At 43.2% G+C, this 25,921-nt stretch overlaps 1 protein-coding gene across 1 annotated transcript in view; it reads right to left on the bottom strand.

The window, feature by feature from the left end:
- The window catches only part of adamts6 (ADAM metallopeptidase with thrombospondin type 1 motif 6), a 62,727-nt gene that overhangs the window by 18,380 nt on the left and 18,426 nt on the right, over positions 1–25,921 (bottom strand). Inside the window, exons 10-15 of the mRNA XM_022739874.1 lie at positions 18,780–18,921; positions 14,097–14,204; positions 9,785–9,930; positions 7,260–7,323; positions 3,009–3,111; positions 1,152–1,285 (exon numbers count right to left, since the gene is read on the bottom strand). Of these exons, the coding sequence (XP_022595595.1) occupies positions 1,152–1,285; positions 3,009–3,111; positions 7,260–7,323; positions 9,785–9,930; positions 14,097–14,204; positions 18,780–18,921 (697 nt within the window). The remainder of the gene's footprint in view (positions 1–1,151; positions 1,286–3,008; positions 3,112–7,259; positions 7,324–9,784; positions 9,931–14,096; positions 14,205–18,779; positions 18,922–25,921) is intronic.

The following is a 25,921-nucleotide window of genomic DNA, read 5'->3' on the forward strand; positions in this document are numbered from 1 at the left end:
AGAGCGAAAATGTCACAGACAAAAATATAAGTCACAAACAATCACAAGAGCCCAGTGACGAGTCTGTCCTACGCTTGTTGCTTCAGGGCAGGAGATGCTTCATTCTGTTTTAGAATTAGAGAACGAATGAAGAAGATACTAATAAAAAATTAAAAAAAGTTACAGCAACAGTTGTCTGAGATACGACTCTACCAGCTTTTTTTCCCCAGAGCTTTCAACCATATCTCACAGTCTTCCTCAGCGGGCAGACTTGGCTCAGCTGTCATCATGTGACCTGGGAAACGGAACTTCGGTCACGTGATAACTGCATCGTAGCTCCGTCCGCTGAGGAAGACCGTGACATGCGGTTGAAAGCCCCACAAAAAGCCAATAAGTGGGCCTTCTGTTAGGATTTTTCTCGTCCAACAGAATTAAAAGTTTACAAATATTTTATAACTTTATAAACCAAAACATCATCATTGAATCTCTACTACTATTACTTCTACCACGACAGGCTGGTGGCTACAAGGAGAAACGGTCCATTACTGTCCGACTTGGGTTTTATTTTGGTAGCTCCAGGCATTAGTTGCATCAGATATGATAACATTGTACTTGTAAGGAACACAAGCCTTCAGGCTGCTTGTAAACAAACCAACAGTTTAGCCACATGATCTAAACCATTTTTATTTGGGAGTTAAAAACAAAAGTGAGCACAACCAACTGCTACTTAGTTATTGGCCCGTTAGACGTATTTTAACAAATGTTTCTGCATTCTGATATCGCAGTGATCCGAGTCGTATAATGTAGGGCAGCAATTAACATTTATTATCTTAAAATAAAAAAAAAAATTAAAACTCAAAGTCATCTTCACATATGTTGTTTTGTTCAAAGTAGTTCAGTTTACCATCATGAAAGACAAAGAAAAGCAGAAGGTTCTACAAACTGAGAAGCTCAAACTTGAAAAATCCCCTAAACAGTGAATGCATCATCAAAATAGTTGCTTGATTCAATTTCTGTTAGCTGCTAACTGTTTCAGCTGATGGCTGCAGCAGCAGGAATCAAACTGGTAATAAAAAAAAATAAGTAGTTTTAGCTTCAAGAGCTTGATATAAGAGAATGAATGATGTGGGTTTAGGCTTGTAAACGACCATACGGATCATATATGACCTTACCTTACACTCTCCATTGATGCAGATGTCCAGAGAGTCAGCCTGACACCGGGTGCCATCTATGACTGCAGGAGAGCGCTCTGTGTAGAAGTTATAGCCCTCTGCCAAGCAGTTCAGCGCACAGGGCTTAACACCACCTGGGTTACACAGAGTACACACAGACAAGAGCTCACGGTTATCTGCAGTACAGCCTGCACACACGAAACAGACAACATGACCTAATACACCCTAACAATACATAGAGACCAGCAAACACACTGGTGTTGTTCCAGGACTTGCAGCCAGCTCTGAAATCTCCTTTCGACTTGTTGACAATAATAATCATGTTGGGTGGGGGGTGGGGGGGTGGGGGGGGTCAGCGGAGCTCAGATGTAAAACCCCCGAACATGACGTCACTGCAAAAGCTGACACCATCAGAGACAACGCTGGCAACGACTACACTGACATCCACACACAGGTTATCCGCTGTTTTTACACGACAGCTCGCAGCCCGCAGAGCGCTGCAAGTCAGGAGGTGATGGATTTGACAAAACAGACCCGCGTGATAAAGGAGATGTAACTTTAGCTCTTCCATCACTAAAAGAAAATAAAAGCTGTGTTTACATGCTTCAAACTCTTATCACTTTTACTTTGAGCTATTTGTGTTTTTAGTTAAGTGGATATTTTCCATGATCTGCAGACATCAAGGGGAGGACTTGGGGGGGTGGGGGGATGGGGGGGGTGACACAAGGCCCGCACTGCGAAACTCCTGCCAATATCTGTGATAGTACAATAGCATTTCCACTCATTCTGGCTCAGGCAGATAAGTGCTGATCCAGAATAGACCAAAGAATGAGCTGCAGTCCTTCTCCAGGGAGATTCTTGACATGAGCTGTGTCAGGACATCTGTCCAAAATGTAAAATCTTCCAGGCTGGACCAGCAGCAGGTCGACCGGAGAGGGTCTTCGAACACAGCACAGTGTAAAGGAATCTGAAGAATCCTTCCCACTGTTGGTGTTAACTACACTGAGGGCGGCCTGCGGGCTGTCATTTGTGACACAAAAAATAAAAAAGGATGACAGCAAAGTTTTACAGCTCAGCACTGAAAAACATAGAGACTGGAAGTATGAAATGTTCAGGAGCGAGTGCTTCAAACCTGTAACTTAAGTGTTTATTAAGTGAGGAATTACACAGCATTGAATTAAAGCTAGTCGTGCCACAGGAAGTAGTTCACATATAGAGATTATTGCTAAATATTTACACCCACTAACCTGCAGGTGTAAATGTTGAGCAGCTAAATGAAGCAGCTAATGGAAAAAAGGGTAACTGTAGCTTTCTAGCATACGACCTGTTTCGACTGCAGACTAAAAGACGTACATGGAAATAAAAACATATCTGACCTGACAGTTTTTAAACAGTTCAGGAGAATGACACGCCATGCCTCAAACTACAAAATGTCGTGCTAATAATGTCAGACAGACGTAATGGCTAGCTAAATAGCTTCGGTTAGCTTAGCATAATCGGATATTTCCCAGTCATTTAAATTACAATGCAGAAAAATGACACACCACATACCTCAAACTACAAAATGCTATGCTAAAAAGGTCAGACTTAATGGCTAGGTAAATAGCTTCAGTTAGGTTAGCATAATAACTCATTCTAAACCGCATGACAACTATTAACTCTAAAGCTAAGTTTAAAATAAAGATTCACCCCTAAAAATATTATTTTCATTAGTCATTTTTGCATTTGTATGATAATTATCCCTTTGTACAATGTACAATCAATATTTCTAACAACCCCTAAACGTACCGTGGTTTGTCATAGTTTCATAGCTGCCCCCCTTTAATGATCTAATCACATCCCATGTCATGAACTCACCACCGGTGTAAGGCTTCCAGTTGTAGTATTTCCCACGGAAAGGCATGCTGTCGAAATCGGCGCACTGCTTCTCTCGAAAGTCCCGAGATCCCACAGGACAGGCCTGCAAAAAGGAAGAGTTAATATTTTACAACAGTGAGACGCTAACATTGATTTTCAACAGCCTGTTTATGACTAATCAGTATACTTGACATTGAAGCTAACGTTTGGAAAATAAACATGCAGCTGTTTCAAGCATCCAGTGGCTTTCTTTCACTTCTGTACTTGCATGAATTATCCAATTATCTTCAGTTAGCTTCAAATCATCACAGAGATCCATCAGATGGAGAAAGACCGACTTTTCTACTATGACATACATCTGTTGTTTTGCCTCTTTATATTTCATACACCCGTTATCTTTGATGTGGATCAAGAGTTCATGTTTATTTATGATATAAATGTCACAGCGGCTAAAACAGTGTCATTTATTTTTGCATGTTATTACCATTTAAAAAAATCCTTTCTATTAAAAAAGTAAGTAACAAAAAGAAAAAGAAACTTTCTCGAGTTGTTTAATCCATCACAATGAACATCAATCCTGCATCACTCTGTTGCCAAGGTCGCATTATTGTCGCAGAGTTTTGCTGACTGGTCGTTTGCTGTGATGGATTACAGAGCTCCGACAGGTTTAAAGCGTCTGCCAATCGATTTTATTATCACATAGAAATTAATAAAAGACAACGAATGCCTCAAACCACAGGAAAATGTGATTTGTGTTAAAGCAGCTAAAGCTTGCGAGCTCACTGGTGTGGTTCTTTAAAATCTGCTAGCTAGCATGCTGTTACCATTTGAGTAAGTGAATTATCTGCTGAGACTTTCTCTTTATTCTGGGAAGTTTTTATTTGCACAGACAACATCATTATTAATAACTGGACAAAGTCTGTCTAAAATGTCACATTTTATTTTCAGACACTAAAACAGACTTGTTTCTTGGAATTCCTAATTGAGAAAAGTGTGTTTTGCATTTGGAGAGATTGCTTTGTTTTCATGTGTGGATTTATGATGGATAATGAAGCACTTCTTTGGCCGGGTAATTAGAAACATAAACTGAGCCAGAGGAGGTAGAAGCCCAGCGCAGCTCAGCTCAGCGCAGGCTGGTGCAGACCTGGTTCTGGCTCTGGTTCTGGCTCTGGTTCCGGACTGACTTATCTGTGATGGGACTCCTCTGTGTGGATGTTGCTCCAGTAAGAGGAGGTAAAAAGTGGAAAAGAAGCACTTTATTGGTGTGAAAAGGTCCTTAGAAACCTGAAAACACTCTCCCCCAGGACAAATAAAAGCTCTCAGGTCAAAGCTGTATTTCACATGCTGAAAGCGTTCCACGTTTGGAGCGGGCCACAGGGAGGCCGAGCCACTTTCATTACCACTCAAGTGTTTCGCCAATATGGCAGCTTTCAACTTGCACATCAAACATGCAGATTGAGTCAGAAGAGACTAAATAATATTATTACAAGTGTGTGTTGAAATGACAACAAAGGCTCAAATGAGATTTACACGTGTTTAAAGGAGGAAAGAAAAAAAAACTTTAATGGGGCTGCAAGCGAGAATTATTTTCATTTTGAATTAACCTGTTGAATATCTTTTGATTAATAAAATGTAAAAATGTCTTAGAACATTAGTCCAAAACCCGAAGAGAAAAGCACCGAAGCCTTCTCATTTAAACAGCTGGAAGCAGAGCTCGTTCGGAGTTTCTTCTTCATGAATGACTTAAATGATTTATAGATTATCAAAACTTTGGTCTCTGTTGATTGACTTACCAGCACTTTATATTATATTGATGAATTTACATGTCAAAGTCAATTTACTAGTAATGAGGAGGACTAGAGAAGCTGTTGGAGGAGCTTCGGTCCAGACTGAAATATCTCAACAACTACTGAACGCGCTGACGCGAACTTTGGTAGAGATGTTCGTGGTGCCCAGAGGATTAATCTTGACAACTCATAATAGATCCTCTGATTTTTCCTGTGGCGCCGACAGCAGGTCAAAGCTTTCACTTCAATACTAATGGAAGTACATCACTAAACTGTTGGAGCGGCCCTTTAATGTCAGTTATGACCTGCGTCAAATGGGCTTGGAGCCAATCAAAAGACAGTACCTTCTTCAATAACTCTGACACGAAGCTTTATGCTAACGGGAGCAGCATTTTCATATGAAGCAACTTTCCACACGGCAAACATAGTAGTAAAAGGGAAGGGAGGGAGGCACCATTAACAAATATCTGAGCAGTGATCAGTGTAAAAATAGCCAGGATATAAACATCAATCTATGTGTGTGTGTGTGTGTGTGTGTGTGTGTGTGTGTGTGTGTGAGAGAGAGAGTATGTATCATTGTACCTACATCTGGTGATTTCTCTCTCTCTCTCTCACACACACACACACACACACACACACGCATACACACATTTCCCTGGACAAGGTGTGGTCAGTGTGATGAAATAGCGGTTAGGGGTGTTGTTTGTTTTCCAAAGAAAACACTCAGTGCTTGCTCTCAGCTGTTATTTTTAAGACTTGCGGTTAAATGTCCACCAGGGCCCTAACTATTTCAATTTTCACCTTGTGAAAAAAACGGCCACCTAGAAATAGTTGAACAGAGATCTCAACTTGCAGCCATGTTAAATATTTGTTTAAAGCGTTGCTCCAGACCTCAAAAAAAAAAAAGAAAAAAGGGGGGGGGGGGGGGGGGGGTCTGTGAATTGCTTTTCATGAAACACACTCTGAAACGGTCATCACCGTCGACTCGAGTGAAATGTCACAAACAATATGTGAACTATAAAGTGACGATACAGAGACGGATCGACCCAAAAGTCACCAGGGGGAATATTGATTCACAGCCTGTGCGTTTTTATCATCGTCTATCCGGCGTTCCAGGAAGAAAGCATGTCAGACAGCTTAAAGGTGCTGTGACGCTGTGACGCTGTGACGCTGTGACGCTGTGACGCTGTGATGCTGTGATGCTGTGACGCTGTGACGCTGTGATGCTGTGATGCTGTGATGCTGCTCGCCGCTTTCTGTCAAGCCTTTTCCTTAACAGAACATGTTCTGCAGCATCAGGCCCAATCCATCCCAGGTCAGGACGCCTCAACAAGACCAGCCTCCTCAGTCCCTTTATATTTAATCATTATTTAATCATGCACTTTAATTAGACATTATCTGTTTTATAATCTGTGTTTTTTTATACTGTTCCTGTACTTTCGTATTATGCTTCTAATTTAATTCTTCTTTTATTTCTGTTAAGATGAATTGCCTCTGTATCGTTACCGCAAAAATAAAAGTGCTCTACTGTCTTATTTTTGACTGATGCTCAGTTGTAGTATCTGTTATTAACTCTAAATTAAAATATAGATTAAACTTGTCCTCGGCCCTGAGTAGTGTCTGCAAGGATTGATTTTAGGCCCCAACAAGCCCCAGTGTGGTTGTTCCATATTATTATTATATCAGATTAAAAACACAGTTACATTCAGTGTTAAATTAACTTTACTACCGCACTGTGTGTCGCAGCATTACATCAGCTCAATGTTTCTATGCTGAAATTAGCTCCGACGCTAATTTATCATCATAATGTTGCAGGTTATCAAGTTATCAATATTATTTGTTTTCTTCACAAGCAATCACTAAACTAGATTATTTTGATTTGGCCCCTTTGTCATTCATGTTGACATCATTATATTCATCTAATCATAATATAATTTGGAATAATCAGCTTGTTACACAATAATAGTCCCACATCATAAAAGACTGAACTGTGTGTAATAGTGTAACTAACCAGATGACATTTGAACAACCACGATAACACTTTATTCTGCTACCGTGACAACAACGACACATAAATCATGATCTGTATTCGTCCGCCATTCAAATGTAGGTGCGAGGTGATCACAGGCGGCGGACATCCTCACTTCTTTGTCGCTGAAATAATATATAAGGGCAGTAGGGCAGGGTGGCTTGTGTGCGGCCTGAGAGGCGAAACCCAGGGCGAAACATATCACTCACTGTTGCTCATTAAGCTCGTTGCTGTGAGGGCACAGTGATAATTAAAGGCGACTCAGATGAGTGACTCAGATCTTCTCTCATTTAGAAGATGGCGGCTGCTCAGTAAGAACAATGTTCAGAGAGGCTTTAGCAGGAAAACTGTAAATCCACGGTGGATATCAAGCCCCTGCAGGAGTACACCTTCCTCTAAATACCAAATAAAACTAAGAAAAATGAGGAAACTCACGTCGGTGTTACAGGATCTGTAGCGTTTCCTCTCTCCAAGACAGTACTTGCCTCCTCCAGACGGACTGAGAGACACAGGAGAGTTGAATGAGCAGGGAAATTGAAAAGTGAGAGGACATGACATCTTCAACACATCAGCAAGAATTCACAAATCACAAATTTTCCTCAGAGAAATCACCTTTGGGATGAAGCGAGTACATTAGGAAAAAGTTTGGTGATAGCGGGTCGTTGAAACAGGCCTTAAAGAAAAGAAGAAAAAAGAAAAACCTCTGCCAGAAGTCTGTCTGCGTTTGCTGCTTTGCCAATGATTCATTCATGAAGTCCAAGCTGCTCTGAGAGCTCCTGAGTGTGACATGACATTTAGTTTTGGGAGAGAGACTGAAGCGAGTAACCTCAGAGCGATTCTCTCTACTCGCTCTAACTCTTCACGTCTACTACGTCTCTTTAAAGGAAAGGTTTGTTTTCCTGCTCTTATCATCCTCTGCCTTCCTCTCACCTTCATTAGCCTCCTTTCCCTCCATCACTATTTCCACTTCACTGAAAAAAAAAAAAAAACACCAAACCCCTGAGACGGGCTCCGTAATGAACGTGTTAAAGGTCCGACTGTGTTTTCTCTGCCTCCCTCCTCCTCTCTGCGCTGATGCCTGAGCGGCAGAGCGATCACCTTACACAGGTGTTCCACATTATGCCGGTGCCTTCTCCTCTCCCCCCCCCCCCCCCCCCCCCCCCCCCCCCCCCCCCCCCCCCACCCCCCCCCCCCCCCCCCCCCCCCCCCCCCTCCCCCCCCCCCCCCCCCCCCCCCCCCTGCCCCCCCCCCCCCCCCCCCCCCCCCCTCTCTTTTTTCTCCCCTTCCCTCTGGTTCACCCTGGCTCTTTTCTCGTGTCTTCCCATGACGTGTTTCACGTGGATAAAGAGCCCAGACGTCTAGCTGCCAGACGAAGATGCTCTGGACAGCGATTTGTCTGGTGAGGACACATGGGAGGCCTTGAAACAAAACTACGCAGCACTATAATCTACAGTACAGAGCGAGCTGTGTCTTTTTATAACTGCACATGCTCCGTCACTGAGTCCATCTCAAACTGCGGGAGGATAAAAACTGACCTAGAAGCAGCCGTCACGGATTGAAACTGAAGCTAGAGCCTTAATATTCATCATGATATTGTTGTTATGGCGCTAAAAAGCAGCTAATGTGGTACAACATTTGTATTTATAATGATTTTAATGGGGTGTGTTTGCCTTGACTGATAGGCGCAACTGTGTCTGACGCTCTGAAGTAGTGGAGCTTTCGCCCCTTTGCTCAAATGTAGATTTTTCCGACTGATGCAGATGGAGGTGAGCAGCAAATCCAGGCTTCAAATCAACTCTTTCAAAGCCCCATGTGCGACATCACAGCCACTATGTCTATATTTTTCGTGTGCCGTATACATTATGCTGAGGTTTACATGCTGAACTTGTTAACAAACCAGCAGTATTATCCATCTGGTGTCGTGAGCCTGCAGACCTGGGGAAGGTAAATCCAGTATTCCCTCTCTTTTAGCTCCGTTTTTGGTCTCCACCCACTCACAAATCAAACATCTGGCCCTCCAGCTGCTACATGCTCCGCGATGTTCTGCAGCTGCTCTCTCACTGTGTCCGTCTGCTGCTTGCTGCAGAGCAGAGGGACGTGAGCGGGAACCAGAACAGTAAAGTTGTGGGTCGGACGGATAAACAACGAGCTGAAACTTTAGATCCGGGTGATAATTCCCTGTAGATTCGATTTAGCATTGACGTTTGATTGTTATTCTAAAAATACTGACAACAGCCAGTGGTGAGAAATGTTTCATGAACACAGTGCAACAGTAGCACAATTAGCAAACATTAGCTGACCATAAACTACTGGTCACACCAGACTAAGAGAGGCTGTAGTGCACCTTTAGTTTTTCAGTTATTTCTTCTTTCAAAAGTTCCACGATCTCACGTTAAAGGCCTCATGAAACCAAAACATAATCAATCCCTTCCTTTCTATGAAGTGCCTTTATGTCTCCTTTCTTTCTCCAAAACTTATTGAAACATCACATTTAAGAAGTGAGGACAGCATTTGATGGGATCTTTAAAGCCCTGTGTGACGGACTCGTGCATCCTGCCTGGTGCTTGCAGATCGCAATGGATCAATATGAAAGAGTAATGAGATTGTTCGCACCACTGCACTGAACATTACACCACAGATCAGAAAAGGCCTTTTTGACGAGTCAGGAGTTCAGTTGAAAAAACAAGTGGAAAAAAGAAAAGTTAACACTTTAAGAAAACATCATCACATTGAGCTTTAAAGGACAAAATATTAAGGCTGTATTTCCCCCCAAAGGAAGGAGAGATTCACTGTAAATGTTTCACTACTCTAATTATCTCTACTCCCACTCAGATATAACACACATCCACACACACACACACACACACACACACACACACACACACACACACACACACACACCTGTAGGCAGGACCTGGATGTGTGTGTTCAGCTTGCTGTGGCTTACTTTGCCTACTTACGCTGGGCTGTCACAGTGCCTCATGGAGGAGGATACACCGCCCCCACAGGTCCTGCTGCACTCCCCCCACAGCGACCAGGGCCCCCAGCCTCCGTCCACACTCTGAGGCCAGGTACCAAACGCAACACACTCCCCCTGGTAGCACCACTGGCCGGGGAGGAGCAGAAGCACAGACAGACAAGGGGTGGAGGGGGGAGAGACTTTGGTTATTATATATTATTGAATCATTTCTTTACAACAACAAAAGAAAACACTGAGACACATTAGAGTCTTCAGTTAAGGTGAGACTCACAATAACATACAGCACAGAACACTCAGGTGTCAGTTTTACAGGTTTCCAACAGTTATGAGCTCAGTGTGAATTTATGTGCATCTGTATATAATGAAATGTAGACTACACAAAACCGTCCAGGCTGTTTTTCCTTCAGCGACACATTCTCTCTCTCTCTCTCTCTCTCTCCGTCTCTCTTTAAAAACACACACAAAGAGTAAATTGTGATCACACCGTCGCCCACCCTATAATTTCATTTCCGCATTAGTCCTGTTATTTCTTCTCTCTCACCTGTCATTTTCCATTTTGTTATTGCTGCCCTGGTTTCCTCCTCGTTGAGCTTTATTTTATTGTTGTGCAGTTTATGTGACTCAATTCACTCTGGTCCTGCTTGTGGTTACAGGAATATTTTTATTTTATGTTTGTTTCATTGCAGCAAAACTAAGAAAGAACACAATCTACCTCCTAAAGAAGAAATGTTAAATTCATAAGCAATACAGTCAGGGGTTTTTCTGCTATAGCCTTAAAGGTCCCATATCATCTAAAGGTGTCTGTCCATGTGTAGTGTGATTATAGATCAGGTCTAGCTTCTATATTAATACAGTGAAAGTATCAAAGCCTCAGTCCACAGAGAAATGCACACAGCCTGTATTCAGAAACTGAGCCTTAAAACCAGCCGTCAGGACTTCCTGTAACTTTGTGATGTCACAACAAAGCAGTCACCAAGCCCCGCCCACCTGGACCCACCATCCAAACCTTGCAGGATTTGGTTTCTCTGAGTGTTTTTACCTGAAATCTGCTATATTTTTATTGGATCACTCAGAAAACAGTCAGCCAATCAGAAGAGAGGCTCAGAGCCTCCTCTCTTCTGATTGGCTCACAGAGCTGATGTTACTAGAGCTCCAGAGAGAAGCCTGAGAGAAGAGATGTAAAACTACACTGAGATGGTTTTTGGTTCTTAAAACCACAAATATATCTTCTTATGGATCAACACTTCAAAATAAAACACAGGAGAAGAGTAAAACATGGGACCTTGAATCTAATATGACCTATAACTTATGGTGGCTAATGTTAGCTAATGCTAGCAAACGTCAGGTAACTATTGCTGAATTACAGACATTATTGAATCAGTTCACTGACTGTTTTTTTGCATTTGGCATTGTTCAATATTTGACACTTGTGGCTGTTTAAAGTAGGTGGGTCGGGATGTGTTTAGCCTAGCTTAGCTTAAAGACAGAGTCAACCTGGCCTCTGTCCAAACTTCAAAAACACACAAAATTCAAAAGCTTATTAATTAACATGTTGAATTTTTTTTTGTTTTAACGTAAAAACAACAATTTTTGGTTTTAAGGCGGAGTTACATGATATGACCATTTCTCAGTAGTCAAGCAATCTTCGTGTTTCGAACCGTTTGTCAAACAAAACGAGACATCTGAAGACATCATCTTGGAGAAAATGGGATGGACATTTTTCACTACTTTCTGATTTATTTTATTTTGTTTTATATTAACTGTCCGAGCAGTGAAAGCTAATAAGAAGATTTCCCTGAACACTGGAGTATTCCTTTAATCTGTGCATTTTCTTTGTCATTTAAACAAAACTTTCTTTCCTTAAAGCATTATGTTTCCAAAGCTTTTGGTTTAATGTTTGCAGTGTACTGTGGGGTGTTTTCAGAGGCAGGTGAGGGATGGAAAGCACTGCCCGGCGTGTCAGGAGTGTTTTAAGCCTCATGTTAAGCTGCCCAGAGATCCAGAGGGAAGAAGGGATCAGAGACAGCCCTTTGTCTCTCCAACTGTGTCAGTAGGTTAAGAACCCAGAGAGACTGGGACAGTCAAGGTGAGGGCTACGTTGGGCCACTGTCCTCTTTCTCAGAATTACTCATTCACGTCCTGAGACGCTGTCTAAACAAGATTAGCCGTGGGAGAGAGGAGAGAGGAGACAGAGAGATGGGGAGAAGGACGGAGGGATCAGGACACAGGAGGGAGGAAGATAAACTCTGCTTTCTGCAACAACCCTGGAGTATATATCTTTGAGTCAATCTGAACACAGTAAAAACATTTAAAAAAACACTTCTCTCTGTTGGTCAGTTTCGGCCTCTCTCCCTCCTCCCTCTGCCCCCTCCCCCCGTTCTCTGCCTCCCTCTCTCCCTGCTCCTGTTGGAAGGGCCTCTCTCCATTACACGCTGGGTGAGAAATGGCTGACATTCATATTCCTTTGAAGCTGTCCCCGGCAGGGGCAGACAGGGTATGCCACTGGCTCTCCTAAAGCTGTTCCAAAAGCTGTTCCAAAGCCCCCCAGGCTCAACCTGGGGCCCCCTGTGTTGTCCAGGACCCTGTCCGTGGGCCCCGGCCCTCAAAGGCTCCACTGAGCTAATGGTAATCACGGGTGACAGCTCGTGACACTCTCCTATTCTTCCCTTTTAGACCTCGGACCATCCAGTGACAATGGCTGCCATAATCCGTGTTAAAACTGTCTCTCCTAACCTGGCTGGCATCAACAGTGGGCTGATGACCTAAAGCCTGGCCTGCTTGCGTGTGTGTGCATGTGTGTGTGTGTGTGTGTGTGTCTGTGTGTGTGTGTGTGGTAGCACATTGCATGAGTGCACACTCAGGGAACAGTACCCCTTCCCAGAGTGGAACAGATGCAAGCTGAGGCAGTGAGGTACCACTACTGAAGTGCTCATTTCACATTAGCAGGTGCTGCACTGTGTGAGCAACGGCTGAAGGGTTGGTCCATGCAAATTACAAAAAGACATATCTGTGGTGGGATCCAGCCACACTCATAGGTTTGGTTTTATTTGCGATTATCAGAATTGAATTTATTTGAATTCTAAGATTTCTGCCTCCTTTCAGAGAGATGAGGTCATTTCATTTGTTTGTGTTAAAAAAATTACATTAAAAAAAATGCAACATCTCTTTCAAGAAACAAACTGCCACTTACTCTGACAATCAGCAGAAGGAGCTTTCAAGACATTTTCACGGGGACTATTTCTTGGGTAGAAAGTAGCGCCACTGAAATGTGCTCGCAGCGAGGTCTGTGGATTATTCAAAGGCCTGATCACACCAGCATTAGTTGTGTCTGATCAACTCAACCTTATTGAGCGTTTTAACTATTCTGTTAACAACAACAACAACAACAACAACAACAACAACAACTCTGCAAGAACTACGACCGACTTGAAGGTTTTGTTGTAATTGCTCAGTTGTTATAGGGTGTTGATATGAGATATACAGCATCTGCAGCGTATTCTCGGTCCACCCCGGGGTCTCCTATCAGTTGGACGTGCCCCGCAAAACCTCCAGTGGAAGGTCACCCAAGAGGCCTCCTGATCAGATGCCCGAACCGCCTCCACCGCCTCCATTCAGGGTGAAGGAGGAGCCGCTCTACTCCCTCCGCATGTCTGAGCTCCCTGCCCTAACTGTAAGGAATCCTCATTCTTTCTGTTCCCAACAGCTCATGACATCAGCTGAGAGTTTGAACGTAGATCGAATGGTGTTCAGACTGGAATCCACGTCGGTCCTTCGTGGATCTGAAGTCTCTCGGCGTTAAGCTTTCCCGGGGAGGCCGAGCAGCACCCTTTTAAAAAATACGGGGACCTGCACACGCCCCCGTCTGCCAACTCGTCCATCAAACATCAACAAATTGGGGGGAAAAAAAATCCAATTACAAGTTCCCATAGTCCAAGATGACGTCTCCAACTGTCTTGTTTTATTCAAGTAAAACCTTAAACCCCAAAATAAGAGTTTGTAATCACAGAGGACTGAGAAAGTCAGTAAGTTTATGGATATTTTTTGGCATTTTTGCTTAATTAAATAACTTAACGAGTAATCGATTATCAAAATAGCCTGTGATTCATTATCCGTTGATTATTTGCTATTAACTGTCAACAAAAACCTATTTGTCTGCAATGTTTTGAGTTGGAGGAAGAAAACTCCCTAAAATCCCACCGACACCGCTCGGAGTAAGCAAGAATATGATGGACGTTTGTTTTTGGTAATTCAGGTGAACCGTTACCTGAAGGGGGAGACACTCGGTGACTTACCCCTTTCTCGATGCTGCCGGTCTGGCACAGAGTCCCCTCTGCAGCCGGGATACTGTTTGTTACACAGCGGTTGCTTTTGCTAAGGCACCAGAGCTCTCTACACACTTCCTAGGAAAGAAGGCAAAAGCAAGTTGGTCAGAATAAATCAATTCAGCAGACTCGGGGGAGGGGGGGGGGTGATAAATCAGTAGGCTTTGGTGTTTTTTTTTCTCTTCTTCACTTTGACAGCTGTGAGATAAATAATAAAAAAAAAAACATCATAAACAGCATGAAATTCATCGACAAACCTACACGATTCCAGATCAAACCAGAGGATGAGAGGGAGTCGGCGAGACCACATCAAGACTGCTCGGAGGCATCTCCCTTCAAGAGCCCATGTGCTTTGGATCATAGTGCATCTTGAGCAATATGCCAAGGGTCACTGGGTGCTCTTAATGTTCTCTTATGAGAAATGAAGAGTCGGCTGGATCAACACCATGACTAACGTTTGCTCACGTTCACCTCAGGACCACACGGGACCGTGACATCAGTTCAAGAAATCCCATTTCTACTTCTTAGGGGAAATCAAGAGTGAGCAATAGGCCTCCCAAGTCTCAGATAAAGACGACTTGTAGGCCTAACAAATATCTTTAGTATTACTGAGTGGTCTGAACAAACATATCTCTGTCCTCTCCTCCTCACTCCTCAGTCTGGGACAGAAGGAGAATCCATTTAGATTACTGCAGGAATGGAGAGTGTTTGAGAGACAGAGACAGAGAGAGATAGTGGGGAGACAACGCTAAGTTGCCCCCAAATAAATAAAAGCATAAAGTGAACACATGTTACAAGGACAGCTCGGCACAACCTCGCATTAGATTTCCCATTAAACCCGACTGGGTCGCCTTGCGTTTCGACTTCAAAGGCTTTTTACAGGACAATTGTTGAACGGCAGAAGAGCAGCCCCCATGAAAAAGAGTTATGATCCCACGCACAGATTCTGACCCCCGGGGTCAGTAAATACGCCACGGCCCTGCAGCTCCCTGAGCCTATCCAGATTAAATAAAGCGGCAAACTGCCACTCTCTGGTTGCAGCGACTCCCCTCTGCCAGCTGGTTTCAATAAACCGCCCCACCGCTCCATTCACTATCTCAGCCCTGCTGAAAGGTCAGCGGCCCGGGCCTTAACCAACATGGATGTGGGCCTGATGGATTTATGCTAAGAGGGAACAGGACGGCGAGGGGCAGGGGCACTCAGCGAGGGCCTCGCTAATATAGTCATCAAAGGTTGTTTGTTTTTCATACCTTCAGCTTCCAGTGTCGCTCAGGTTTGAAAAACACTCAGGATTTTATAGTGTCACCGAGAAGCAGGAAGAAGTCACTAAAAAACAAATTATTGCTATAAATGACGCTAATTTCCTCTCTTGATGTCTGTGTTACTTTTCCCGTCTCTCACACGGTCTCACGCTGTGATTCACAGTCGGTGACACCCCTGCGGTTCAAGGATCTCTAAAGTCTCTCAATTTTATTTGAAGGTCCCTGAAGGCATCATGGCACGGGTGGTTCCCATATAAGAGATATAATATCAATATTTTAGTTTGATTTGTGAGAAGTTAAAGTTTATTTTCCCCTTTGTGTTATTTAAACTGGTTTATAGTTGTTGTAATCTCAGTCTGGCATTGGCACCACTGGAGTCCTGCAGCCTGCATGGTCTGAAAGCAGTTTAAGGGCTATATGTAATAAATTGAAATGTTATTTTTTACCTTGTTAGTCAACAGTTATCACTTCCTGTGCATCGAACATACTAGTCCCTTGTTAATCTCACAGGAGTGAAGCAGGCGCCGACTCATGAGAATGTAGTCTCACTTATCATTTGGGAAAACCTCCAAAAGTTATGAAAAAGTATCCCAGAGTATCACAAGCTGCCCAAAACCATATTTCATCAATCAATCATTTCTTTCTCTGATATTGATTCTGATATTTCAAAAGAAACGACGCAATAATTAGAAATAAAACGTCGTAGAGAAAATCATCTCATGACTGTGAGAGGTCGGGAGCCGCTGCTCTAAACTGCTGTTCGCACCAGTTGGACGAAACACACCAGGATATGTGTGATGGTAAATCTCCACCCTGTCCCGAAGACGGATGAGTGCGTTGTAGATTTGTGTCCAGAACTTCAGTTTGTTGTGGTCGATAAAAAACGTACAAATCATTTTGTTATCTCACAGACTAAGCCTAAGGAATGGTGTCTTAAGCAACATGTTTTACCCGTGAAATATTAAAAACTACAATATGACCGTTTTGACATTATTTATAGATATATTAGAGATAAAAATGTGATATATTCAGCCTAAACGTCTCTGCCTTTCCCATCGCCGTTCCCTCTGTGTTCGTCCGCAGCGCAGAACGATTAGAAAACACACAAACTACTCATCCAAATGTGGAAAAGTTCAATAGGTTACGGCTGAGCGTTAGCTTCACAAAACCAGACTCTTCCATTCATTAGACCTTTTTATCCATTTCTGTGGTCGCGCCTGTCCTGTAAAGCAGTCGCAGAGGGCATCTCTTTCACAGATGGCTGCATGAAATAGATCTGATTGTCAGATGAAGAACTCCAATCGAGCTCTGTTGAATCACTGCTGGAATCCAATCCGCTCATAAATCTCATAAATGTGTGTCTTTCATGCTGATCTGAAACCACAATTATGAGCTTAGGAGCCAAAATAACAGGGTTTGATTCGGGGCCTGTTATAATCCGCTGTCAGATATTTCTTTCAATGAAATGAAATAACTGTATGATCTCAGCTAATCTCTGCCTCCTTTTTTTCGCATCATGTGCCCCAAATATTTATGCGACGCAAAAAACAATATCACGTTCTTGTTCATTAAACCTTCGAGGATCCTTTCGACCGCTCGTTTTCAGCGTGCGGTTGTTGCTCGTCTTTCACTGCCTGTGTCGCTTTTATGCACCAAGGTTTTCTCATTACTCGGGCAGGAGGGTGAATCATTATCATTACAGGCTAAAAAAAAAAAAAACACACACACACACACACAGATGAGGGGAGTGCTGACTTCAATCCTTCATCTCTTTGTCTGGGACGTTTATAGATGAAAAAGAAGAATAAGGCAACGTGCGGAAAGACGCCTCCAAACCCGCTCTAATTGTCAGACAATAATAAAACAATTACCTTCCTCACATGTTTTACCTCCCTTTAATCTCAACGAGGAAATATAAACTTGAAGAAAGCTGTTATTATTACCTTATTACCCACAGGGGGATTTAACAGGCTTTCATCAGCTCAGCTCTCTTTTCTGTATACCTCACTGCGTTTAAGTCACTGGGATCATTTTTATGTCAAGTACAGGGATTAAACAATTTAGTAAATTAATTAACTGTCTGTTTATAATTGATTAATCAGTCATTTTTGAAGCGCTAAATGTCAAACATTTCCTGTTCCCAGCTTCTCAAATGTGAGAATTTGCTTGGCTTTGCTTTGCCCTCTGCATCACACCGCATTTATAATCTCTATCTTAAGTGTCACTACATTGTATGCTATCCGCTGAGGGTATAACGCTAACCGCTATCTGCTTATGTCACAAAAATATTTGCATTCAGATTTATACAGAAAGCGGACGCTGCCAATAAGAACTGCGTTATTTTCTGTGTTAAATTGTTTTCTACTGCCAGTTATACTCCTCATACAGTAAGTTTAGCTGTCAACAAGATATACAAAGTACCATCATATTCTAACCATAATAAAATAATAAAACACAGCTTGTATTTGAACCCTCAATAAAGTCTAAAGTATGTGTAACGATCCAAGTGGGAATAAATACTGGAAACAGAACCTGCGTGATTTCTATTTGAAAAATATGAGGTTTTGTACGTAATGGGAAGAGGCCTGGATGAAAATAAAGTTGGTTCTGATAAAAAAAAAAAAAGATAAGAAACCTGTTAAAAATCTGACAAGCTATTTCAGCCAAGCACTTTTGAGACAATCCCTAACGTCAGCTGCTCAGTTTCCACATTCACTGCGAGGTTCAGGTAACAATGACACCTGTAGAACGTCAGTCAGGTGAAATGAAACTAAAGCTTTGTATGTGTTTTTAGTTTGGATTACATTTATACTGAAGAAATCTGATTATTATGATGTAATTATGAGCTAAGCGCTTTTTATCAACAATTTCTTGGCAGCAACTAACAACTTTTTTCATTATCGGTTAATTCGACAATTATTTTCTCTACAATTAAAACTGTGTCTTAAATTTCCTAAAAGCCTTAAAGACATTCTGTTTTATTATAAGACAAAGAAAAGAAGGAAATCAATTTAGTATTTTTGTTTGAAACATGACTCAATGATGAATCTCTTCAATCGATCGATTAATCAGCTGATCTTTTTCTCACTCTGATGGTTTATGGACGTCTGATCTTGACGGACATTGGAGATGCTGACACCACTACATGGTGATGCGGGAGTTCGGCTGAGCCAGTCGTGTTTGATCGTGTTTTACTGCAACAATAATGTGTTTATATTTGTTCACAACCTTACAGTCCTTTCAAAATAAAAGCCGGTGCGGGTGTTTCAGCGACACACCATCCCGTGTTTCCAGAGCTGCTCCAGGTGAAGCGTATAACAGAGACGGCTTTCTGTCAGTGGGAAGAGAACAAGTGAGCAGCAGCGCGGCGTGAAAGATGCTGGTTTCTTACCCCATACTTGCACTGGCGTGAGGAGGCTCCGTACTGGAAGCGACACTGCTCGTCTGCATCGTACACCTGCCCCGGGGCCACTGTTGGGTACAGGAAGTCTCGTTTCAGAGGTTCATTGTCCAGACACGTCCCCCGACCTGAGCTGTCAAAAAAACAAACCTACAATAGGATTGTTTCTTACACAAAGGAACCTTTCTACACGATCACAGCCCCCCCCCCCCACCACCACCCCTCGCACCCGCCTCTTTGCTTTTAGACCTTGGCTGGTGTCATTTGACTCGTTTAATTTTACCACCAAACTACCACTGTAGGAAGCTTGTCAAAGATCCAGAATGACATGTAATTAATGTTGATATCACACATCAACACCTCCTCATCAAAGGGAGTGTTGAAGCACAAGCAGAGACATTTTACCAGAGGCGAAGAGGGGCGGGCTGTCGGCCGATCCGCCCGTCTTAAAACACAAACCCTCTCTGATTATACGGCTCTGTTCTGTATGTCACTGCTTATACTGAATCCACAGAGGAGCCAATAAAATGACAGAGCAGGGAAAGGAGGAGAAAAATCTGGAGTGAGCTATGGGTCATATGTCCAGGCCTACGATTATGTTTAGTCTGTTTTGTCAGATAGAAATATGTGCACTCACAAAGAACTCACAGAGGAAAAACACACACCCACACACGCACGCACACACACACACACACACACACACACCAGTTTTGTATTCAAGTAGCTAAACTGTAAAAACACAGTCTTGTGTCTTTCGTTGGTGTGTGTGTTTATTCTGCGTTAAGATGCTGAGCTTGTTTAACTATCTGAGCTGCCGAGGGGCCGACACTCGGCTCGCGCATTAAAAGTTTTTTTGCGTTATTCTTTTGACCCTTTGACCTTTTTCATGTAAGAGACTAAAATCATGCTAAAGACAAGTGCCAATAAACAAACACAGATGTATTTCATTTTGATCCCTACCCCCTCTGCTTCTCCCTGAGTCAGAGGATTCACTCAAGGCAAAATATTACTACGAATATTTACTATAACACTGTGCTCTTTTCCAGCTGTGGCAGCTGCAACATGCAGTGGAATGCTTCCCATCCCTCGAAAGGAAAAGTGGGCCTGGTGACAACAATAACGTAGAGCGAGGCTTTGTGATTGAGCAGACTTAAACTTGGGCCCAGAATACAAGAGAGGAGAAGATTGAAGACTGAGACTAAGAGTAAAAAAACTCACTCACTTTAAGCCATGCCGATACTTCTGAGTTATCCGTCTCTAAGATTCATGGCTCTACCTTGATACAATGGAGTTGAATGGAAATTAATTGGTTGGTGCTAACAGCGTTAGAAACTCTTGCACCCTCCTACTCCAGGAGGGTGCGTCTGCAGTTGCCAGGGTACATGGAAAGATAGTGGAGTAGCTCAGTTAATTAGGAAACAGTTTCTGGAAAGACAAGCTGCTTTTAGAAATTATTTTAATGCATTTTTTCAAAGCTGCGCGGATTGTAAAAAGCGCTCTGCTTGCAATGGCTGGAGGAAAGTGAGGGTTTGTCTGAAATCACCCTTTAATGTCACTTCACAGACTATGTTGAAAGGACAAATCTCCACCTCTCATGCACTTCCAGCCTCACTCAGCTGGCCATGAATCCATTACTGAAGCTAAGGTTGTCAAGTCCTTTCTAAGTTTTTAAGAGCTACTGATTTCCTAAATCCAGCAGCACTATTAAAGGAACAGTTATTTGGGAAATACGCTCAATTGCATTCCTCAGTCATGATACTAATTATGTAAATATACTGTATTAGTTATCATGTATGTGCTGCTAGTTATTATTAAACAGCAAAACCAGGCAGGTTTATATTATATTAGCAAGCTAACGTTAGCTTTCTCAGTTAGCTACGCAACTGTTTCTAACTTTTTTAACTTGAGTGATGTGTCTCTACTCATTAAGCACTCACATTATAATTAGGAACAGCTGGTGCAACAGTCTTCTGATGTTGAAACAGCATGGTAATATATTTTAATGTTGTTTTGTGATCTCGTTTCTCCCAGAAAGATTTGATGAAAACGTGCATTTTAAGTGACGGAGAACTGCACGGTCCAAAGATCTCTATCAAATATGAACTTTTCAGACAGTATTGAAGAAAATCAGAGATCTAATACATGCTGCTTGGTTTTATTCCAGAGGAACAAATATAAAAATGCATTTTAAGTGGAATTTTAATGTTCCAGACCGAAGAGGAGCGAACTCTTTCTTCCTCCCTTTTTTCCCCCTCTCCTCCTTCTTTCTGTTGTCTTTCCTCCTCCCTCCATTCTCATTTACTGAATGGAATAATCCTATTTTCTTGGCTCTTGTTCCTCGGAGGACCCTCTCATCATAGAGAGAGCCTCTGAGGCCGCCAGACTCCCCGTGCACCGAGGGCAAGCCTCACTATTTATTGGTTCGGAGAGAGACAAAATAGTCAAAGTTTAAACATAGAGGCTATTATTTGACATTGTCGCGAAGGCTTCCTGTCCGGCGGATTCAGCCAAATTCATTATGCTGAGCGGAAATATCCTTTAATAAGCGGGAACATCAGCGACCCCTGAACTCTGACACCGGTCATTCATGTAGATATTAACCATAATGGTTGGACCCGACCAGTGGTGAAACAGCAGCAGGATTAAATCAAGACTAACCTAACAATTATCACAAGGCACAAGTCACACAAGTCTAATATCAAATTCAATAGAGCATGTGGTCTCTGAGAGTTTAATAGACCCAAGCTGCCTGCCTTTTAACATTTATGGCAAACTGGCATGAAGACTTGGGAGAATAAACTATGACTGAACTGTGAGTGCATTCATAAACCATTCCTAAAAAACCCAAACAAAGCACCACATATTGCTCGAGCAAGACAGTGAATCTAGGCCAACACCACAGCCAAAGTTGTTTACTTGGCAGGGAGAAGCATGTGCGATATCCAAAACTCTGATTGAGGGAGAGAAAGGGAGGATAATTGGAGTTTACAGACAGAACCCTTTTGTAAGAAACATAAAAGCTAAATGCAATAAAAACCAAAACTGAAAAGACAACTCAAGCAGTAGACTGATACAGATGGGGGGGGGGGGGGGGGGGTGGGGGGGGGGGGGGGGGGGGGGGGGGATAACAAGCAAAGCAAGAAGTGATTCTGCTTAGAGACGAAAATGTAAAACAACTTTCCTTTTTTCTTTTTTTTTTGCTCGGTCGTCCTCGGACACTCGAGCCAGAAATGGACAGGAACCCGACGGAGCAGCAGAGAAGCGGCTCTTTGTGTCCCAGATGGAAGCTGGCATATAATACTGTCATCTCTGTCACAAGTGCTGCTCACTAACCCTCCTCTAACAGCTTTCAGCCGGAAACATCATCTGACAACCACGGCAGCTATTATCCGCCTTCTTGGAGGGCCCTGCTAACTAAACACGAACGCACAAACAGACAGACACACACACACACACACACACACACACAGACACACTGCAGTCTTGCAACGCATCCAACCAACACTTCACAGCAAGGTTGCATATTAGCATTTACAAGCAGCACTCAGGTCTTAGTGATGAGCCGAGCTAAACTGAACCCGGATGCATGCAGGTTATTATACAACAGCAATGTTAGCGCAGCAGTACTGACAGACTCTGTTACGCTGGAGTGTGACCTCTGACCTCCTGTGGAAGGAGAGTAACAGTCGAGGAAAATAAGTTATAATCCTTCAGACTTTCATTGAATAAAACCCCATTTTTAATATTTTTGTTAGATTTTTCTGCCTTTACACGCAGTAATCAGCTCTGAATTTGGCAGTTTATATTGTTAGTGGGGGGCGGGGCCGTTCCCATGCTGGAATCTGATTACCTACTTAAGCACAAGGGATTCACAAGAAAATCCAAATGTTATCTCATCGATAACTTCACTACTAAAGCTTCACTTTTACTGCTGGTGCTTCACAATAAAAGCATTCCACTGGTGAAAAACTGGGAGGCTTTTATTGTGAAGCCGCTGCAGGAATTACAATCAGTCTGGTTTTTTTTGTGCAGTGGTGACACACACACACACACACACACACACACACACACACACACACACACACACACACACACACACAAAAAAAAATGTCGTTCTTTTTCGTCAGCGGATCAGTTTCAAATATTGCAGGGAGTCAGACTGTGGCTGCAATTACTTTTGACTGACATCTTTATTAAAACAACGTGATTGTGTTTGGCTGCACCGTAAACAGAAACAGAAATACCAGCTGGTCCTCTGCTTTCTGACCAAGAGGTCAATGACGGAGTGTTTGCTGTAGTATTAAACTGGGTGTCTCCATCATATGATTGCAATTTGAAAGGCTGCAGGGTGCAATCAGGGAACCGCACCTGTTCTAGCAGAAAAAGACGATTTAAGTGGACTCCTGTTCCCCAACACGAGAGCGCGTTTAAGACAGCGACGCTTCCAATGTTAATGTCCTGACATGAACCGATGAACTGGCTGTTGTGTGTGTTTGTGTGTAACTTTAAGAGCAGTCACACCAGCATTAACACCTTCTTTTGGGCCACATAAGGGTTGTTGCAACAAACTGCAAACACACACACTGACGTATTATCACCTTGATATAGTTAATATAGTGAAAAGTCAGTTGTCTATTTACTTATTCAGGCGACATGTAGCAACATAAGCATTTATTTGGAGACGTGTTTCTGGTGACCTTGTGAATCTAAGTCCACTTTTCACTGGACTGGATTTTAGCTCTGCTTTGTTCTCCACAACAGTGATTTAGTCTTTCAGCTGTTTGCTGCTGAGCGAGTTGTGTGCAGCGGGTTTATCGGCACTTTTTCCACCTAAAACAGCTGCAGTCTGCTGCATGTAGAAACAACACAGATGTTAGCAGTGAGGCTGAACCAGAACAAACCCAAAACATTTAGCGAAAAGACACAATAAGTGACCCCTTTCTCATTATACACAATCATTTCATCCATTGTTAATAAAGAAATTTGATTAGAGCACCTTAAATGACACCATGACTCACTCAGAGCTGTGAGTGTTGCACAACGTCTGTCCACCAGAGTCAACGTGGCTCTTTGCAATAGTTTACAGCCGTCCCGCCATCGCTGCGAGCAGGCAATTTCAGAGAGTTGCTGAGGAATCCTTGACCTCATTCTCTGGTAGTTAAAGAAGAATAACATGTTTCTCATCGGAGGGAACAATGAACACAATGAGGCTTGTTTTCCCAACAGTGGCTGAGCCCTCCCAGGAAAAAAACTACAATGCACTTTTTTATAATTCACTCTTGAGCTGTGTGTGTGCGGAGCAACGTCAGTCTTCATCTACAGCAACAAACAGTCTCCACGTCAGAGCTAGAGGGGATTTAATTTGGGACCAGGCTGTTCAGATTCCTGGACATTCAACAGTTGAATTTAACTTTTATAAGTCAACTCAATACACCTACGATGTGCTGGGATCAGGGTGGCAACTTTTAGTTCATCGGGTCCTGCTGTCGTCACAGGTTTTGTCTGGCCTTTTAAGTGTTGTTTTTTTCTTTTTTAATCATGCCATGGTGGCAGGACTCATTCTGCCAAAATGTCACCGTGTTACTCTTTTGTTTATTTGTGTGCTCTAAGTTTTTGTCTCCTTTGACCTATCCGCAAAACAGTGGAGCAGCGGTTGAAAGCAGCTGGCCTACACATCACCACCAAAGGACCACATGAGCTCTAACATCACCCGCCTTGTGGTGCAGGGATGCAAGGGTGAAAGGCACCCAGTTATCATACACAGCCACAAGGAGGTCTGGCAGGAGTCATAGTGATGAAATGGATGTGAATAAGTGGGGAAGGACTTGCATACAAGGCAGCCTAGCGGGTCACCACAAGGGCCAGCCAGTGGCAGCGGGTTGTAAAGCGAGACGGCTGCGAGCGAGCAGGAAAACAGGCATGCACCTTTTTCTGTACTGCACACACACACACGCACACACACACACACACACACACATATATATATACACACATATGCAGGCAAATCCAAACACACTCAGACAGTCCCACAGGGAACAACCATCATCCACTTACTCGAGAAAGCTGGTGATGTAGTCTTTGCTGCAGGCGGACCAGGAGAAAGGGTTGGTGTTGGCTGTTATATGAGCGGCCATCAGCTTGGCTGTCTCGTGGCCTTTGGTACCGCAGGAATTCCCGATCCCATCGTGGTTCATCCCAAAACTGAAACACACAAAATAAAAGCTGGAAATTAATGCAGCTGGGATGATGAGCTTTCTCTTTGGCGAGTTAACTGCTCAGTTTGGACGGGGCGACGCTGGAAAGTCCGGGCTGCTGAACTGGAGGACGTCTCCCTCAGTGGCCCTGGCTGTAAAGTTCAAGCTCTGTGGCTCTGAAACAGCTGTGTGGAGGAGACCCGAGGGGTCAAGGGTCAAACCCTGTCTGGAGCTCGGCAGGAACGAAAAAGTTCTAATCACCACTCTGATGCCTGCCTGTCAATCAGCGCCTGCAGGTCTGAGCAGGCCGTGATGTGGAGGCGGAGTCACCACTGACTAGAGGGAGGACGGGTTGGGGGGTGAGGTGGTTGGGGTGGGGGTGGGGGGAGGGTCCTTTAGATCAATCGCTGCACCAGACACCAGAGAGAAAGAGAGAGAGACTCAAAATCCAAACAACTCGCAACCTTGTGTTCTGTTATGAAAGCTGCTGAAGAAAATAAATCATTTTAACAATTCATTAAAAAAAAAAACCTTATCTGTCTGGATATCATTTGAGAGAAAATCTCAGGTTACAGCAGGATGTCAACGCTTACTTTTCCTTCCAGTCCAGGAGCACAAATCAGGTCTAATGTATATAACAAACCCGACCACATCGCACAGCCTGAACCTGTTTTTCTAAGGCTGGCGTTTATGACATTTTACCCTACTCTGGAAATAAATCAGCCCCCGGTTGAAACCCCGCTGCAGTGTGTTTTTTTTAAACATCCTCTAGAAGCAGAGACTATTTTTACAACTGCCCCACAACAGAAGCAGACACGAGACATAATAAAGGAAATCGCCATCTTGCTGAACTCTCGAGAGAGGGATACGTAGACTAATACATCATCATTATTTTGCTTTATATTCAGGAAGAAAGAGCCAGAGGTATGTGGACACTGA

The sequence above is a fragment of the Seriola dumerili genome, unplaced genomic scaffold (assembly GCF_002260705.1).
Source record: "Seriola dumerili isolate Sdu_G_001 unplaced genomic scaffold, Sdu_1.0 BDQW01000047.1, whole genome shotgun sequence".
Taxonomy (NCBI): Eukaryota; Metazoa; Chordata; class Actinopteri; order Carangiformes; family Carangidae; genus Seriola; species Seriola dumerili.